General features: G+C 45.5%; 1 protein-coding gene across 1 annotated transcript in view; it reads right to left on the reverse strand.

Annotated features, from left to right (window-relative positions):
* SLC38A7 (solute carrier family 38 member 7) overlaps nucleotides 1-19,560 on the reverse strand; it is a 220,110-nt gene that overhangs the window by 99,787 nt on the left and 100,763 nt on the right. The window contains exons 3-5 of the mRNA XM_069654672.1: nucleotides 15,097-15,295; nucleotides 1,445-1,592; nucleotides 241-339 (exon numbers count right to left, since the gene is read on the reverse strand). Of these exons, the coding sequence (XP_069510773.1) occupies nucleotides 241-339; nucleotides 1,445-1,592; nucleotides 15,097-15,295 (446 nt within the window). The remainder of the gene's footprint in view (nucleotides 1-240; nucleotides 340-1,444; nucleotides 1,593-15,096; nucleotides 15,296-19,560) is intronic.

The raw sequence follows: 19,560 nt of genomic DNA on the forward strand, positions 1-19,560 counted from the left end.
GATTTGCTTTGTAGACCATCTTCACATGAGGCAGCATTATAGTGCAAATCCTTTGTCTTAACAGATCACCTGAGCCACACATGGAACATAAAGGAAAATGCAAATGCATATCTTTTATTCACCATTTTTATTTGTTGAAAGTATTGGCCATATTTTACAGCGTAAAATGGGTAGGCATGCCGCTTTACTTGAGCCCTGGATACACCATCTCCGTGGAGAGAGGCAAAGCTTGACACATACCTGGTAGGAATGAGTCCAGGAGAGATGCCTTCATTGGGCCAGAAATACTTGATGATGATAATGACGGTGACATACCAGGTGCCGATCACACTCAAGGCGCTGCATGCGGGAGGGAGAGGAGAGAAAATTAGAAGGATACCAGACGTAAAAAAATCCTTAAGGCTTTACAAAAGATTGATATACATTATTTTAATATGTGCGTCATGCTCCCTTACTTACGCTGCAAGATGCACACTAGTGGGAGGTTGATAGAGATCAACATGCAAGTGCACTGCTGAGACATACCGGTACAGGGGGATATGGGGATGGTGTAGACCACAAGTGAAGTGTAAAGGTAGTGATCTAAACCTCCCCGTAGCAGTGGCAGGCGATGACTGGGGTGCATTCTCAAAGACATGTACAGAATATAAACCCCTCATCAGTGCCTAGAGACAATTCTGCTTGTGGAGTCATATTTAAATGTCATGATTATTACCTCAGCCTCAACTGAAACAAACTGGACGAGTCATGTGGACATTAGAGAAGTGGAATGACTGACGACAGTGCAGGTAGGGAGGATTGTGCAGTTGGAGATCTATGTATGGGTTTTAGAACTGGACTACTAGGCAGTGTTAGAGGTCATGACTGAGGTGATCTAGCATAGCACTGGGCTATCAGGTGTTGCTGTGTGTTAGGACTGAGAAGCACTAGCAGAATTGTGTAGAAATCCCAATACTGGAACATCTGGAGTACTGGAGATGCTGCAGTTCAGGGCTGAGGTGCATCAGAGGAGCTGAGCATGGATTCTAGTACTACAGCATCAGGCCTGCTGTATGTGGCAGGTCAGTGATGAGGTGAAATGGCAGAGTCATCTCAGTATTGCGCTATCGGGGAATGCCGTGGCTCAGAACCAAGTTTCCATAGTGGATTCCTAAGAGAATGAAAGTCAGGAATGACAAATACTAACAGGTCTGTGCAAAAATCCCAGTTCTGGAGTAAGTATCCATGGTTTGCGCTGGTTGAGATTGGACATAATAAATACTGAACTACCAAAGAATGTAGCACATCAGGAATGACACACCCATACCTTTGAAGGCGGTGCCCTCGCAGAGCAGCAATAACTACTCAATGCTGGCATATTCAAGGTTGCTTCCGGCGAGAAATGGGAGTCACCACCATGCCCCATTGGCTGGCTAGTACTCACTCAGACATGTACTGCTCTTACCTTGCATATTTCTGGAAGCTGATCTCCTTGGGGATGGACAGAGGCAGGACCACCAGGATGGCTGTGATGCTGATGGTGAACTTGCGATCAGTGTACCAATGCCCGATCCAAGGACTTCCCCCTTCAGCCTTCACTATGGCTGCGAGGACTGGAAGAAAAGACAAACGTAAAACAAACACCTGCGAGTGCTGTTGAATTTACATAGTGTTTTGCTTCTACACAACCTGGAGATCCTGGGTCACCCACTACTATGCACTCTATACCTTGTAACCCTGGTCTAGATCACATCAGACAACGCATGCACTACAGATACTGTACCCAGCGTAACGTGCCCATGATCGCACAAAGTACAAGTTTGGACGGCACATAGAAAATAATGCACTACTATCAGAAGCAATTGTTTTGCAACTACATGCCTTGTTGGTTCACATGCTTTCTATCAGGCCATCATGTTCTGATTGTAGCAGGAATTGTCCTGAAGAGTTTTTGGAAATGATCAACGGTATTCAGACTCATTTCAAGGCATCAGCCGGAAACCTTTCAGAAACCTTGATTCAGCCCATCTTCACATTGTTTTCCCTGCCATGTCTTACAAAACATACCTGCATTCATGACCACTTTGTAAGGGTTTTATTATCCGTAGCTTCTCAGGATTACTATTTATTTCTATTAACATGCAACATATTTATTTGACCTGTCTAAGGGCACTTCACAGATAAGAAAAGTCCTCAGTAGTGTGACGGACCCAATGACAATGCATATAGATGAGACTTTGAAGGGACACAAGGTTGGTTTAGGATATTGCTTGGTTCGGAGTCCTCAGATTGTTCAATTCCTTTGTCAGGCTATCAGAAGTTGGATTTGCTCACAGTTTATTGTGAGCCTTTAGACCCAGTGTCCAAATATACACATTTTGAGTCTGCTTTGGACTTAAGCAGTCTGTTTCCTGGTATGCAGTGTTTAAGGAATCAAATGTTTTTTTTCTGTTTGCTGTTGCTTTCAGTTTCACAACATGGCAGCATTTCTGGTAGTAGGTGCTTTCTCAGTGTGCTGTGGGCTTTAACGCTCAGTTTACCAGCAAGCAGTGTTTCAAGAATGAAATGCTGTCTGGCCTATGCACATTTGCCAATCTGGATAGCGTTACTCCTTCGTGCTAGGTATCGGATCGTCATTCTGCAGAGATGGTTGCTCACCCATCCCTCAGAGGCAGCATGTGCAGGGGCCACAGGTTTCTCCCCTCTGGTCTCCAGGGATTGCTGCAGACCATCTCCTGGTTCTCGTCAGCTTTCGACCATGTCCTCAGAGCGGTCATTGGTGGAGCCTGTTCATTCTCCTCTTTAGTCTGGGGCTCCACTATCGGTTTCCCGTTGCATTCACATCAATCTAAGACTGTCTGGAATACACCTGGTCTCCTGGTTTCCTGATGAGAGTAGTGTCACAGAAGGCCTCAAGAACATGCCAACTCTTGAAGACAGTTCAATGGTTTTTATTTGAGTATTTGTAAAGGAGCTCACTTTGGCCCGTTCCTCTTTCTCTCGTCTAGTGAGGGTGGTTCCCACCCTAGCCCAGGCATCCCTCATCCTCTGGATGGTATCTAGAGATAGGCAACCCCTACTGTCAATTCTGTCTACCTGATGATGATGGACTAAGGGAAAACCCCCTTGTAACTATCTCTCTCTGGGAACAGTCTAATGGTCCCTAACCTGATTTCCCCAAAGTAATTCACAATAAGGATAGGTGCCTTCCAAAGACCATTTGGGTCTTTCCCTTCCACTACGTGATGTTCTACCCTTCCTTCTACTCTCCACCCCTTTCTTCTGCCCACACTCCTTTGTCTCACCCTCTATATTGCTCTTTCCGTCTCATACTCCACTCCCTGCACTCTCTACCATTACTCTTCCTCTCCACACTACTACTCTCACCTCCCCACACTACTACTCTCACCTCCCCACACTACTACTCTTCCCCCCAGACATTTTCCCAGTCACCCTTGTTTCACTCCCTCAGTCACCGTCTCATTTCTTCCCTATTCTTCCTCTATTAGCCCCACTCTCACACCTTGCATGCACATTCAAACCCAAGAACTACTTCCGCCAACCAATACCTCACCTTCCACATTCCTTCAGCAATCCGCCTCCAGCCTCCCCTACAACTTCCTTCCTCTGTTTGGTCTCTTGATCCTCTTTCTGTTTCCTTGACCTCACCAGATGAACCCACACCTTTCCGTTTCCTCTGCCCCTTTTTATTCTCCCAGCTCCCCTCTTCATTGGCTCTATCCCTCTTCTGGTTGCCAGGGGTAACCACTTTCTTTTCTTTACCAGGGGAGGTGCTACAGGTGAGCAAACATAAAAGGGGTTGTAAGCCCTGCCCTTTTCTCATAGATGGGTCCACTGTCTCTAGACAATCACAGCATGCTGGAATCATAGTTAATGTCCCAGTTCAAAACATCAGGAGAGTTATGATGGCCACTTTGTTGTGCAGCCTGGTCGCTGGTGAACTGAAAGTCTGTAGCGCGTAGTGCAAAGGGACTGTTTTGTGGTCTCTTTGCAGGTAAGTGAAAAGTCTGTGGTGCCTAGAGCACAGGGATGTCCCCTATGCGGTCTTCTGATGCTCTGTTCTGTGTCATGGAGAGCAGTGAAAGTACTCCTTTGATGTGGGAAATACTCTACCGATTCACCATCGCTTGCAGTCTCTCTCCAAATTCGGTTGTTAGTTTTTTCTTGCCTGCCGTGACTTGTGCGGACAGGAGCCCTAGGGTAGAAGCAGAAACACTGGGCAGCACTGTGAAATACAGGTATGGTGCAAGAAAAGATATTAACCCCACTGCCTCCAACTCCCACACGCTGCCAAGGCAGGACTGGGCACAGTGAAAACCCTGGTAGGCCTTGCACTCTAGGCATGGAGGGGTTCCCATCCCCATCCCCATCTTCATCTTCATGTGGTCCAGTCCCTGACCCCGTCACAGTAGGTACAAGCTTTGTATCACAGGAAGAAGACATAAAAGCTTCTTAAATCCCCACTCTGTGCCTGGGTCCCATAATCCTAGAAAGGGGAAAAAGACTGTAGTGTCATGTAACTGCAATATCATCAATTTTCGCAGTACCTTGTTTTACTTGGAAAGCCATGTAATCGAAGATTACTACTCTTCAAGGTGGTGAAAGCGGGATCGAATGTAGCCCAAGGGGAATGTTGGAACAGTTTATTAGCATGCATCAGAGTTATAGGACGGAGGTGAAGTTCATTTGTGCCGGTTCTCTTGAGAGATTAACCAGAGGCCACTGGGAAGAGAAATGCCTCACTTGTTCTCATGCTTTAATTTGGAAAGCCAAATGAGGGAAAGCTAATGCAGATAGCACCTATTTGACCAAAGATCGAGTGAAGTGACCCAAGGTTAGGCAGAAAGGCTACTGTGGGCTAAACCTATTGGGATCCTCCTTTATCCGTATCCTCTATTTTGTGGCTAGTAGAGAGTAAACTAATGCTTTATTGCATATACTAATCTGATTTACTCCTTAATTCTCAGGACTCGCCACAGTCTCACTTCACTCCTTCCTTCATGAAAGGATCCTGCCTTTGGACAGACATTGCACATCTTGCGAATCTACTTTATGTTTGTTTATTTATATTGCGCACCAGACCCAAGGGTATTCGGGCGCAAATGCAGAAAGAGGGTTGTTCAACTTAGGCTACATGTTACAAACAAACAGGGGTACAGCTACGGTTACAATGCTGTAGAAATGTAGTGTCAAAAAAAAAATCACAGAAGTATATACAATGGATTAAGGTATTGTGTTGATTACAGTATGTAATGAAACATTAACTCCCCTCCTACCTTCGGGCCGGTTTTTACTTCCCAGCAGCAGAAAAGGCTTGCTTCAAGAAGAGTCAAAGACCATCAAAGGATGCCAAAATAGAATTAGATTGACAATAAATCAGTGAAAGGAGAACAGTACTCGAAAGACTATCTCCGCATACTGAGAACCTCCCAAGTGATGGTTGAAAAAGGTTTAAGGTAATGCGCAGGTAACAGCATTAGAGACATCAGTCATTAAGATGCCATTAACAGCTTCAGCCCAGGCTGCTGCCAACCCAGCTGGACTTTGCTTGCACTGCTCCCAGAAGAGGGATTGCTGCCTGGGTGTGGCACACCATGATGGTGACCTTGAAACATCTTACCCCAACTCAGGCATGGTGCACTTTGTTCATGTGAGGAATTGAGTGGGCAAGTGACTTTTTTAGTCTGGCCAGTAGCTTGAAATTTCAAATGTTGACCCTTGCCCAAATGACACCAGCAAGCCTTCCACTGATGTACAGACAGCGGTGTGTGCTTTACAGATCATAAATACCTTTGCAACATTTGGGGTATGCAAACTGTCTTCCTTTCGAGTGCTTGGGTTTCTGTGAAATGCAGGCAAAATGCCATCCTGGTCCATGTGGAAGGCAGAACAGATTTTAGAAAACCTCTGGGTCTGGTCGAAGGACCACCTTTTCGGGTAATACCTTAAGGTATGATTCTGTCACCACATGGGTGCAGAGATCACCTATCGAATGTAAACACAATCAGGAAGGCGACATTTGTCAAACTTCATATCCACTCCATTCGTGGCACGAAGGGGGCCATCTGCAGCTGCTAGAGGCGCAAAGGCAAATCCCATGATGGGACCAGCTGTACTGCAGCTTAAAACTCTTGAGAAAGTGATCAACATAAGGGAATACCTCCAATCGAAACACCAAAGGTTCCTGGAAGGCTCTTAGGGCTGCCCTTAGCAAGTTTAATGTAGCTGAACCCAAACCCAATTTAACTTTTTGTTCAGGAAATGGAGGATCCACTAGTAACTCTGTTGCCAGGTCCACTCCTCTTACGGCTTACCTGGAAATGAATGAATGGGGGGAGTATGAACTCTAGGTCTCTAGCCAGCAAGACGTCTGGGCTAAACTTGCAATTGATGGCGGCATCGCCAGGACTCCAAGGACCTGCTATTAATCCTGGTAATTGAAGCCTCTATAAAGTGTCCAGTAGGAGAGATGGCGAGATGAGGATCCAGAGGAAATATCAGAAGGGGTTTCGGTGCCAGATGTTGCAGGTGGGGGTTCCAAGTGCAACAGGTGGACAATGGATCTATCCTGTGAATCATCTAGAGAATTCTTGAGAAATGTGAAAAAAACGAAGGTGTGGCATAAAGAAATCTGGCTAACCAAAGAGCCAACAGTGCACTGTGGAACCAAATCAGGGGTCCTGGCATCAGACCACAGCACCATGGGAGAAGAGTGTTCTCCGTCGCAAACAGACCCAGCCACGCCCCCCCCTACAGTTCAGAGTAAGGTTCTTAAAGGTCTTAAGGTGCAAGGGGTTAGGATCATATGCCCCAGCTGCTTGCTCACATAATATTCTTGGGGCCTGGTTGTCTGCCTGAACCAGTAGTGTATCCAGAATGATCCAGGGTCTGAATGCCTGCAAGGCTAGCTTGACCGCCTGAAGCTCCTGCCAATTGCAGACCTTCTTTGCCAATGCCGGGTCCAACTTCCTTGCAGTCAGGCACCCCAACGTCTGCTCCCCAAACTAAATGGCTTTCATCAGTTTTGCTCAAGAATGGGGATGGAAGGTCCAGCTCGCCCCGCCCTTCACGAGGATGTGGTTGAGCTGTGTGGCTGGATGTCTTGATCCAGGGATCGGTTGATCATAAAACCCTGTTTCCGGAGAACATTGGCTACTGAGGTGGTGGTGCCTACGCAACTTAGCCAAAAGGAACCGTATCAACCAGATCCCTCTTGAGATCAAAGCCATAGGTATGATTGTGCTTCCTCCGTGGAAAGTAACAACTTCATACGGGCCTAGAGAGTTGCTGCCATGCACAACGAAAGGCCTTGTTAGAGGCGTTAAGAAGTGAACACTAATAAAGGGAAGAACCTCTGCTGGTTTTGGGTTGTGACTTCTTGAAATCCACAAAGATACCAGGTGCCTGCAGGGTCTTGCATTCTCATTCTGTCTGTCACCAAAACTCCTCTTGCTGCCTGGACCAGAGGAACAGCCAAATAAGGATGAACTCTGATGCCTTCTCAGTGGCGGATACCCATCAGCAGAGTCAAAACCTTAGTGACCTCTTATGGCTCAGCCTGAAAGGAAGCACTCTAAACTGGTAATTTGACCTTGCTGTACTCGGTCTAATATAATACATGACAAGAGGTCGGCCAATCACTGTGTTGCATCAGCAAGATGATGTGTATAGGCGATTCCATCTTGAATGTCCTGTAGCAGATGGATTTGTTTAGGGTCTTGAGATTCAAGACTGGTTTGTATTCCACCATGGTCTTCATGACCAAAAACAAAACAAAGAAAAAACACAGGACATAGTCATCCTAAGGTACTTTCGAAAAAGCCTTCACCAGCAATTTGTTTTATTCCAACCAGCAATGCTTTTGCCTTCACACCCTCCTCTGGAAATGAGTGACAAGTGGGCATTCTTTGGAGGGAGTTAGTGGAACTTGAAGGGTTAACCAGAGAAAAGGAGCTCCATCATCCACTTGTCCCGGGTATCTATTCTTTTCTGGACTTATTGGTTTTTTGCTGGTATGTCCCAGGGAAATTCAGAGTCATGCCTTAGGCACGGAGGTATGGAAGTTGCTGCCACCCAATGTGTTCTGTTTTGCACCTATACTTGAAGTACTCCTTCCCTTGCCTAAAAAGAAAAGGAGAACGCTGGGTGGATAATGTCAGTATTGCCAAGCTTCAACTTGTAGCCTTTGAAACTGTCATCCTTGGTCTCCCCTTGCATGAGATGAACAAGTTACTTAGCCCTGGTAATGTTCTTTCAACTGGATGTTCCTCCCATGTATTCCTCATCTTTGATATTCGATATCCAGCTTCAGCAGTTTCCGAATTTGTTTTTTGGCGCTGTGCATCGATGCAGTCGACTCGATGCCCCTCGAGGGCCTGCGTCTCGAGGATGAGGACATCGAAGGCATATACAGCACGCCCAGCGCCCGTTGGCTTCAGTTCTGTTTTTCTTACAGTAGAAATACCTGCATAACCACAGGAATGACCATACTTGAAGGAGAGAAAACTGTAATAGCATAGGGTAGGTTGGGAGGGTGAGGAATATGTGGGAGGAACATCCAGTCGAAAGTACGTTACCAGGGGTAACTAACTTGTTCTTCAAATGGATTGTGTTCTCCCACGTATTCCTCATCTTTGATAGACTCCCAAAGCAGTATTAGATTTGGTGGAGGGAGTAAGAATTTCGTTTTTAATGGTTTTCATGAACCAAATGCAGGACGGCTTTTCCAAAGCTCCCATCCCGACCGAGGGAAGACTCCAGGCAGTAATGTTTTGTGAATGTGTGAATAGTAGACCACTTTTATGCCTCACAAATACTTTCTATCGGTACACCCCTTTGTAGGGCTGTATAGGTAGCCATGCGCTGGTGGAATGGCCCCTTAATCCTGTCTGTAACATTCCGAAATTGCCAGAATGATCCACCTGGATAAGGTCTGTTTAGTAACAGCTTGACCCAGTTTGTGGCCTGTGTAGCCAATGAAAAGCTGATCATCAATGCAAAGTTTAGAAAGTGTAGATATATAAAAAGCTCAGAGTTCTGCGAGGGTCCAACCTATGTAACCTCCTTTCCTCCTTGCCAGGATGAGGTGGGGATAGAAAGAAGGTAAAACCATGTTCTGCCCCAAGTGAAAATCAGAAAGGATTTTGGGTAAGAATCAATGCTGAACCCTCAGAACAACTCTATTCTTATGGAAGATGGGAAAGTGTGGCTTGGATGATAGTGCCTGCAATTCCCTCACTCTACGGGCTGAAGTTAGAGCTACCAATAGAATGGTTTTAAAAGTAAACAACCTTAATTGACATGAGTGTAAAGGTTCAAAGGGTGCACAGATTAGACATTTTAGTACCAGATTAAGGTACCAAATTGGAACCTGGAAAGGAGATGGTGGGAACACATTGATGAGTCCCCTTAGAAATTGTGTCACCAGTGGAATCTTGAAATATGAAAATTCCTCTGAAGAGCGCTTAAAGATGGATAGCACCGCCAAATAACCCTTAATAGGCCCAACCTGGATCCCCAGATTGGCTAAGGATAGTAGAAAAGATAACACCTCAGGTATTTTGCACAGAAAAGGGTCTACATTCTTGTCTTTGCACTAGTTGCAGAACGTGTTCCAACAGCAACGGTACAAAGACTTTGGTCAAAAGCAAAATCTCCATTACATCATCCAGTAGGGTCTCAATCCTTGTATCTCAGCCTCTCAGAAACCATGCATGAAGGCTGAGTATTTTGACCTCTGGATGGAGGTCCACCTGACCCACCTCTCGCGACAGAAGGTCCTCTATTAGTGGACAACGTATTGGAGGGCAGATGGACATGTCCAGAAGGACCGGGTACCACGTCCTCCTAGCCCAATCCGGGCCAACTAGGATCATGTGTTTCCCCGAACTTTACCATTCTGATCATGTGAGGAACAGCAGGGACTGAAGGAAACACATACAGGAATGGAAACTCCCAGTCCACTACAAACACATCTCCTAAAGCTCCTCTTGGGGAAAATTCCCTGGAGCAGTACAGTTCGCACTTCCGGTTGACACTGGTTGACACTGGTTGCGAACAGATGCACTTAGGGGTTCCCCAAAGGGTGAAGATCTCTTTGAAGGACTTCCTGAGATAGTTCCCACTTGTGGGAGACTGTACTCTGCCTGCTCAGAGCGTCTGTTGCTGTGTTATCTTCTCAGACTAGGTGAACTGCTGATAGAGAGATTCCTTCTTGAATTGCCCAGTATCAGAGCTGCATTGCCTCTCTGCCCAGTGGTAGTGACCCTACACCTCCTCTTTTGTGGAGGTAGTACATGGCCACTGTGTTGTCCGTCATTATCAGCACATTATTTCCACGCACAGAGGGCAGAAAGGCCTTCAGCGCTAGTCCGATTGCCCTCAGCTCCAAAAGATTGATATGTAGTTTGGACTCTGATGGAGACCAACAACCACTGATTGTCAGATCGTTGGTGTGGGGTCCACACCCCATGAGTGAGGCGCCCGTCACTACTGTTATCTCCGGCCATGGTTGCCAAAAGGGTTCTCCCTTCAGAACGTTGTCCTCCCAGGCCCACCATGGAAGATCCTGTGCGACCCTGCCTAGAACCTGAAGTAGGTCCGACATCTTTCCTGAGAACTGGCACCATTGAGAGTTTCAGAAAAATGCAGGATGTCATGAGGCCGAGCAATCTAAAAAATAAATATTAAAAAAAATAATAATAATAAAAATTAAAAAAAAATCAAAGGCCAGGAGACTTTGGGCACTCTGAAATGTGGAGACCATCTGTAGAATGTCTTCAGCCCTCACCTCGGGTGGCAAGCTCTTTCCCAGTGATTTATCTAGTACAGCCCTGATGAACTGGAGCTTTTGAGAAGGTGTCATATGGGGCTTTTTGTAATTGAGGGAGAAGCCCAGTCTGTGGAGAGAGTGGCAGGTGACGTTGAGAAGATCCAGGACTAGTTCAGGAGAATGCACCCTGATCAGCCAATCGTCCAGGTTGGGGTAGAACTGAACCCCCCCCTCTCCTGAGACTTTCTGCCATTACCGCCATCAGCTTGGTGAAAACCCTCTGGGCGGAGGTCAGTCCAAACGGCAGTACTCAAAACTGATGATGACAACCACCAATGGCAAACTTCAGGTCTTTTCTGTGCTTGAGATGGATTGGCACATTAAAATAAGCATCCTGAAGGTCCAATGACACCATCCAATCCTGGAGTTTGAGAGCCTGAAGGATCTGAGAAAGTGTGATCATCTGGAACTTGTCCTTCCTGAGGAACTTGTTCAAGTATCTCAAGTCCAAGATGGGTCTCAGTCCTCCGTGCTTTTTGGGTATTAGGAAATATGGAGCATGCCATCCCTTGTTCCTCTCCACTAAAGGCACTGACTCTATATCGCCTTTCTCTAGCAGGGTTAAAATGTCCTGCACAAGGAGCGGATCTGGAATCCTCAAAGATTGACTCCCCGGCAGATTGCTCAGTGGTCTGTGGATGAAAGGAAGGCAGTACCCGTGGGCTATGGTTTCCAATGCCCAAGCATCCGAAGTATTGTCTCGCCATTCTTCTAGATGCAGAGTCAGTCTGTCCCCCACTGGTGAACTGTGACTCAAGACCTCAGACAGGTGTTGAGGCAGCCGATGCAGTGGCAGATGGTAAAGATGCCTCTGCTTGAGGCTGGCTTTGCACCTCTCCCTTGTCCACCACAAGGAAATCTTCTTTGGCCTCCTTGACCAGCTATTCCTCTCACTTTTCCAACTGAGGAGTAATAGTGAAAAAAATCTACCCCTCCAAGGCTGTCAACTAGGGAGAAAAGGCTGATGCTGCCTAATAGCGGCGCCTAAAGATTTGGTGGCCGCTTTTGAAGTCTGCAACTTCTCAAGGCTCTAGTCAGCCTTGTAGCTAAAAAGGTGAGACCCGTCAAAGGGCATGTTGAGGAGTCGGGATTGCACTTCCGGTGCAAAACTGGTCTTCCTCAACCATGCAAATCTGGTATAACAGTGCTAGCAGCCATGGCTCTGCTGATGCGGTCAGCAGAATCCAGACCCAACTGAAGAGACTCACACATGGCTTCTTTGCGTCTCCAATTATGGGCAAGAATCTGTCTCTTTCTTATCCCTCAGGGATATGCTCTGCTGCCATGGAAATGCAATCCCATAGAGCGAATGAGAATTTTGCAAGGGCACATGTGGAGTTGGCTGATTTGAGGGCCAAACTCCCTGCAGAAAATACTTTCCTTGCCCATCCATCTACTCATTTGTCATCTCTAGAAGGAGGGGTGGTAGGGTAAGCTGCCTGCTTAGAAGTTGCAGTAGCTGCCTCTACCACCAGCTCTCTGGAGTGGCGTGTTTAGACAGGTAGTCGGGTCACTACTGGAAGGGCGATATTTTTTGGTCAGATTTTACAGCCGGGTTAGTTTCTTGGGTCTCCCAATTTGCTGCCACCCTTTTTTGGAGAGCAATATGGAAAAGCAGTATAGGATCCATCTGTGGACCCTTATCCAAGATGTCAGTCAGATCATCCTTAACAGAGGCCTACCCTACCCGATATATTCTACCACTTTTGACATTAGTTTAGTTTATTTGCTTATATAGCGCGCCAAGTACAACAATTGTTACAAGAGACTGATAATTCAAGATTATCAGGACAGGTGGAGACAAAAAAGGTGGTAGGATAAGTGCAATAGACTTGTATTACAGATCAAGTCACAAAAATACCAGACAACCGACGTAATTAGCTGCCTATATGACACATCAGCATGTTCCCCATACTCTGACCTTCCAAAATCTAGCTCAGGAGAGGTGACTACCCCACTGGATGGCTGTATGTTATCATAATGGTCTTTCAACCTTGATTCCTCAGAAATGAAACTTTCAGGCACATTTGGTGTACCAAATCGGAGACCAAAGGGTGCATCATTATCTGAGGGATATATTGAGGAGAGGGACTTAAAATATTATTTCCTTGGTAAAGGAACATATGTTTTTTCAGGAATCAAGAGTTTGACAAATTGTGGATTCAACGCTCGAGGAGACGTCAAAACCCTTTTCGACTTCGATGGCTTTAGATGGGGTGCTCGACATTGACGGTAGAGCTGGTGTCGAGGGTGCAGCTGGCGTCGATGGTGCTGGCGACGATGGCGCAGCTGGCATCGATGGTACCACTGGCATCGAAGGTGACGCCGATGTTGACGGCTTGGCTGGCGTCGAGGGCGCAGCAGGTGTCGACGCCCTCAACTTGTGTTTATGTTTTCAGCTCGAAGGATCCTTCGAGGACTTGTCATCGCGTTGAAGGCCTCGACGGCTCTCGATGAGGATCAGGCATTCGTCCCCGAGCTCGAAGGCGAACAGGATTTGGCTCGAGCCCTTTCCTTAGCTTCTTTGGAAAGCGCGGTAGGAGCATGGCTTGCCGTGTGTTTTTGCTTTTCAAATATTTTTAGCATTTCTGCTCTAAATGCTTCCCCTTCAGCAAGTGTAGAGTTTTTTTTAATGGGACAAGATACCCTCTCATGGGAGGTGCCCGACGAAGTCAAAGAAGGCGACCTATGGTGCCTCTTTTTGGACTTCCTCAATGACAATGAGGAGTGGTGGGAGCCACTCCTCGATCTCGATCGTTTAACTTTCTTCCTCCGAGGAGAAACTTTTCTCGACTCGTCGGTCGAAGGTTTTTTGATTGGGGTATATGGAGATTTTTGAGGGTTTCGACCTACCGCCAATTTCCCCTTTCGCTCCTTCAAGGCCTTTCTGGTCATCGACTGCCACTTGGAGCAGGCGGAGGTCTTCTGCTCCACCCCGAGACACCATAGACATATACGGTGTGGGTCGGTAAATGACATTTTTTGAGTCACAATCTCGACACTTCTTGAACCCAGTCTTCAGGGTAGTCAGTGTCAACAAAGAAGACATACTTGCGAGTAATAAATGAAGCGTGCCATATTTCTCCAAAGTGATAGCTTTCACAGAAAAACGGAACTGAAGCCAATCGGTGCTGCCGGTGCTATATATGCCTTCCTTGACAGCATCCTCGAGACGGAGGTCCTTGAGGGACATCAAGTTGACACCACCGATGCACAGAGCCCTCTGCTGAACAAAAAAATTCCAAAGCAGCTGAAGCTGGATATCGAATATCAAAGATGAGGAATATGTGGGAGGACACAATCCATTCGAAGTGCGTGCTACGGGTCATTGAAAAATGTCTTCAAGCAAAAAGTGCCCAACATGGTCCAAAGAGCAAGGGCCCCAATCAGCGCTGCCACAGCTGTCTTCTGGCTGCTCTGGTGTAGCTAGCCCCTAATGTGGCTGCCTGGGAAATGTGATAAATGATGTTTGACAGCATTTGGTTTGCTTGTTCCTCATATCCAGCATCTCAGACATAACCATCTTTTTGACATGCTGACTGCAGTTTCTGGAAGTTGATGAGCAATGACTGAGGTGCATAGGCGGAATATGATCCTGCTCTGATTATCAGATTAATAGCAGTGCATATGCTTCAGAGTATTCTCAATCTTTCGATCTGCACTATTCGCTTGCATCGGCTCCTCAGGTGAGAAATTGGCATGGCCAACAAGATCCTCTAACTGCACGTCTGCTTCATGCTCCTGGGGCATTTCTCATCAACACCCAGCAGAGGTAACGTTTGTAGAGGTGCTGTAGGAAATAGGGTTATCTCTTACAAAGTACATACAACCTTCCCAACCGGTTGCCTATTAATCAGGTACAGAGACGCTAAACCCCCCCAAGATGAATTCCTATGAACTCAACAGTCTCTCTCTACTTCGCTTCACACTATGATGATTCCTCCAAAAATTAACACTCTAAGATAACTTTCAGTTTAACTACAACAGTGGAAAACAAAACCTTGAAGGGGGTGATGGGTTTTGGGACTTAGTAGGTGTCTAGCCGATTTCATGAAAGGGGGTTGTACATTTCATCAACAGGGAGGCAAAGGCGCTAACTCTTAAGAACAAATCTGGTTCCAGCCTATTGATGGCAAAAATAGGAAAAACATCTGAAACAAAAATCCTGCTTCCAAAAGCCAAGATGTCAGCCTAGCCACCCAACTAATGCAGTTTTCTCCTGGTGTTGGTGTGCACTGTGATCACTGTTTCCCCACAATACTTACTCTTCTCCTCCTGGTCCCCAATAATAATGAGAAAGGTGATGCACGTGCCAAAGGTGTAGACGGCGATGGCAATCTCACACAGCATGCCCGCTGCCTTGCCACATACTGCCCATACCACCTCCTGGTACGTGCGCTCGTTGCTGGCCTGGGAGCAGTAGGCTAGGATGATCAGGCTGCTGATGATGAAGATCAACATACACTGCAAGGGGACAAAAGGTCAACATTAGCCAGTCTCTGACTTCCCAACACTGGCACCTGCTGTTTCAAAATCTATGAAAAAGAGACATTGAGTACTCGGTACCTCTTACAACATAATCCATATGGCAAGACAGGAGTAGGCCCTCGAGCTCTAGTCTCTGTATTACTACCAATGAAGTGAGTCAACCTGCAGCCAAATGTCGTTCATGATAACGTAGGCATGCATGCCCCAACTCTTGGGGTTGCCTGTGCCCTGCATGCCATTTAAAAATGTGTTGTGTTCTGGAATCCAGGGCATGTTACTCTAGGGCAAGGTACGTGCCGCTGGTTTTGTGCTTTCATGTCAGTCCTATGTTTTGGATGGCTCTTCAGAGTTAATGAAAGTTCTGCTACCCCAGGGAGTTTACTATTGTGCTGTGGGCTATTAGCCCCACTGCTCTATGTGAGCTTTTTGTATTGGAGGCTCTGATGGCTAGCCTTGAGCATTGCTGGGCTTGTGACTCTAGAATAGTGAGATTATGTTCCCATGACTATCTTAAAATGTGCCTTGCTGGCCCATGGGCGTTTGAGGCAACTCTGCTCAATTGCTTCTACATATGGCAAATTGGGATTTTTCAACTATACTGGTTTGGAAAAATGTATCTGATCTTACCCTCAAGTAACGCAAAAGATTGAGAAAAGCTCTCAACAGTATAATCAACACTAAAAGCAAACTGTTCTTACACAGACTTGCTTTAACAATCACAATGGCTCCTGATATTTTGTTGAACGATTTTCCTGATGCTGCAGGCACGAACATGTACCAGTCACTTTGAGCTGGACAAATGTAAGCGGCAAAGACAACAGCAGTGTCATTAAATAGAGGTTGGTAGGGGGCGGGGGGGGGAATGCGATCGGCGACAAACCAAACAAGCCTCAGCAAAGTCAATGAATGGAGCTGCCTCATAGGATGCATTTCTTGGGAGGTATAACTACAGGAGTGTTGTGGAGAGTGGGCGGGTATCGGGTTGGAGAGGTTACTCTTTTATGTGATTTGTCTATATAATTTAAATACACAGGGTGTACCAGTGCCTGGTTCAGCTGTTGTATAAAGGCATGTGCCAGTGCTGTAGTGGAGAAATATAACCACATGACAAGGTAGACCAATCATATGCTTAAACACTATCTGCATATGCCAGATATTTCCTTAATGTACTCCAGGTAATTGCACTTTACTCCAGGTAAATAATGTAAATTGTTCCTTATACTGTTTGAGTTGTGATTCAATTACCATCTTATGCTTGTTGCATTTCTTGTAGTTCTTATGTACAGCACTTTGGATTAAAGGGCTATATAAATTCAATAAAATACAAATACAAATACACCACATGGGAGCATATGGATAGGTTATGTGCGGCCAAACATTCCCACCTGGTCTTCATTTACTGAATGCACAAAAACTAAAACCCCCTATGGAATAGCTGAGAGGCCCCCTGAAATATTCTTACATAAAAGCCCCACTTTAAACGTAACCAACCCTCTCACTGCATAAATAACCTAGTAGCAGTATGCAAAACAGGATTTAATCATTGAATCAGCATCCCCACATGGCAGACAAGATATTAGGAGCCATAGGCTTTGTCTATCAGTCTCTCAACACAGAAGTGTGCGCCGGACGAAGAATCTTGCTCCTTTTATACACCTCTACTTGAATTCTGATTGGCTGGGAGCTTTCCTCGCCTTTCTTTCAAATGATATTGGCTTTTTAGTTTACGGCTGAGCCCCTGTTCCACATTCTGATCTTCTTTCTGGATCCTGTCACATGTCCATGAAAGCTCAGGTGACAGAAACCCAGGCAGCCATCTTGAATTGTGGCACTAACTAGGTGCTTCGTGAAGCCGCCATGTGCAGCTGTTGCTTTATGGGACTGCTCTTCATGTAATTCAATGTTTTGTCTCCCCTTGGGAAAGATATCATTAATCACAAACAATAGTACTGGTCAAAATGTTGTAGGATCCAATGGCAAACGTATAGGGGTGACTGACAGCAGGGGCGGCTCACCCATAATAAGGGGGCGCTTGGCCCACCAATACCCTTGCCCACTGTGGAGGAGCCGTGGGTTAAACTGTCCAACACGGTTTTCCCTTTGACTGTTCATTCTCCCCAGTGCGCATGTCCAATGGCCCATGCAAGGCAAGGGCGTTTTGCTTCCCCAGCCTTGCACGGCCCACTGGATAGGCAGGCTGGGAACTGCACATCTGAATGTGTGAGGAGGCGCACCTGCACCACCATGCACATCCTGACTCAACAGGGCGGATTGCAAAGTGGCGCTCCAGCTCCTGCTCCTATGTACATTAACCACTTCCTGTTCCTGTGTGCATTAGTCGTACAGCCCTTGTTATTGGAGGCGATGTTGTGGGCACGGCAGGAGCAGCATCCAGAACGAGGCAGAAGGTAGGAGTGAACATATTGTGTATGTGGTTATTACCTATGCAGTGCTCCAGATAAGATTGTGAAGTGGGAGTATTTTACTCCCTATTTTTTAAAATTGGGAGTAAAATTATTATTATTATTATTTATTTTTTTTTTTTAAGGGATTACAAATGGAAGCCCAGTTCCCAAAGGGAGTATTTTATTAGCGAGTAAAAATGCTTTAACTGGAAAACAGAAATGTTTTGGCAACTATTCCTTTGCATCTAGTTATTCATACAAATTAAAAAAGATAAATGTTTACTTGTTCAAATCAGGCAGCAATAGTAGTTTCTTCCTGTGGTACTATGTGCACTACTGGTCCAAACATATTCATGGACCTGTGTGAGTGAAAGCAGGAACACAAGGTCCTAACTTGTCCGTTTCCTATTTTTTTTGTTGGGAGTATTTTTACTCCCTATTATTTTTTGGGAGTATTTGCCTATTTTTAGGGAGTAAAAATAGCTGATACACCCCTTATTTGTAGGGCTGCATCTATGCATGTGCAAGTCATTGCTGCATGAATGCATGTTTGAAGAATTAGTTAATGTGCTTGTGTAGGGTGCCAGCCGGGATACTGATTGGGGCGGGGGCGGGTTTAGGGAGTGAGAAGGAGAGCTGGGGTGGGGTACTTTATATCGTGTATCAATGATAAAGCAAGCATGCATGTTATTATGTGGCTATACTGGTATTTTAGTGCAGTCAATCCAGCCCTTTGTTACAGTGATATGAACTATAATAAAGCAAACATGATAAGTGTTATTACATGTCGTCGAACATGTTTTCTTATTGTGGTATGGCATGTTTAACGGCAAAGCCAAGACAGGGTATGTTCTTGCACGCAGGTGCTGGTATTTATTGGCAGAGCCAGCTCAGACAGGTTTTCTTTTACTACCATTGTTGGCATTATGTGCAAAGCAAACAAACATAAGCATGTGCTTATATGGTAATGCTGGCATATATGGGTGCGCCAGCATGGAAATGTATGGGCACAGTAAGAATGGAATGTTTTTTATACTGGCATATATTGTGGGGAAAGGCATCATGAATATACTTTGGCAAATGCTCCTATGTACTGTTGGTGACTTGCATCTATTGGATTTTTTTGTGAGTTTCCCTACAAAACGGATATAAACGGTCTTTCCTTTTATCCAATTTTTCACAGAATGTGTGCTGTATAATGCACCATTTTAACCCATTATACAAACAATTTGCAGGGGATAGCACCCAGCCCTCCCTCGTTCGCTCATGCAGATTTGTAGAAAATATTTACAACCCCGCCCTCACAATAAAAAATCTAAAAACACCAGGCCGCACCAGTTCACTTTTCATTCTTCATGTTGTGTCCCACAAACACAGTGAGAACCCCCACTCTTTCGTTAATTAATGGCATTAGATTGTTTTAGGGGTGTACCGAACTTCAACGTCGAGTAAGTATTTGGCCGAATCCCGGCTGAAAAAAAGCTATTCGGCTCCGGCCGAATACTTTAACATTCTCATTTGAATGCAATTATGAACTCAGAAAGACAAATATAGACTTCAGTTTGCAAAACTGAATAGAATTAGACCAAACAAAGTGTTATCACACAGCTGAAAAATATCTTATATTGTAATATATTGTAATCTGCTCTTGTAATATATTGTAATCTGCTCTTAGGGCATGTTTTGTTACAGATTCTTAGACAAAAAAGGTGCTCATCTTTTATACTTCGCCTGTAACAATGCAGGAACATCTTTTCTTTTGGCAAGTGTTTTATATGCAATGTGCACTTTTTTCAGTTGGAAAAAATAAACTGAAATAAATGTGCATAGTTCCTG

This window comes from Ambystoma mexicanum, chromosome 1p (assembly GCF_040938575.1).
Source record: "Ambystoma mexicanum isolate Mex_15411 chromosome 1p, UKY_AmexF1_1, whole genome shotgun sequence".
Lineage (NCBI taxonomy): Eukaryota > Metazoa > Chordata > Amphibia > Caudata > Ambystomatidae > Ambystoma > Ambystoma mexicanum.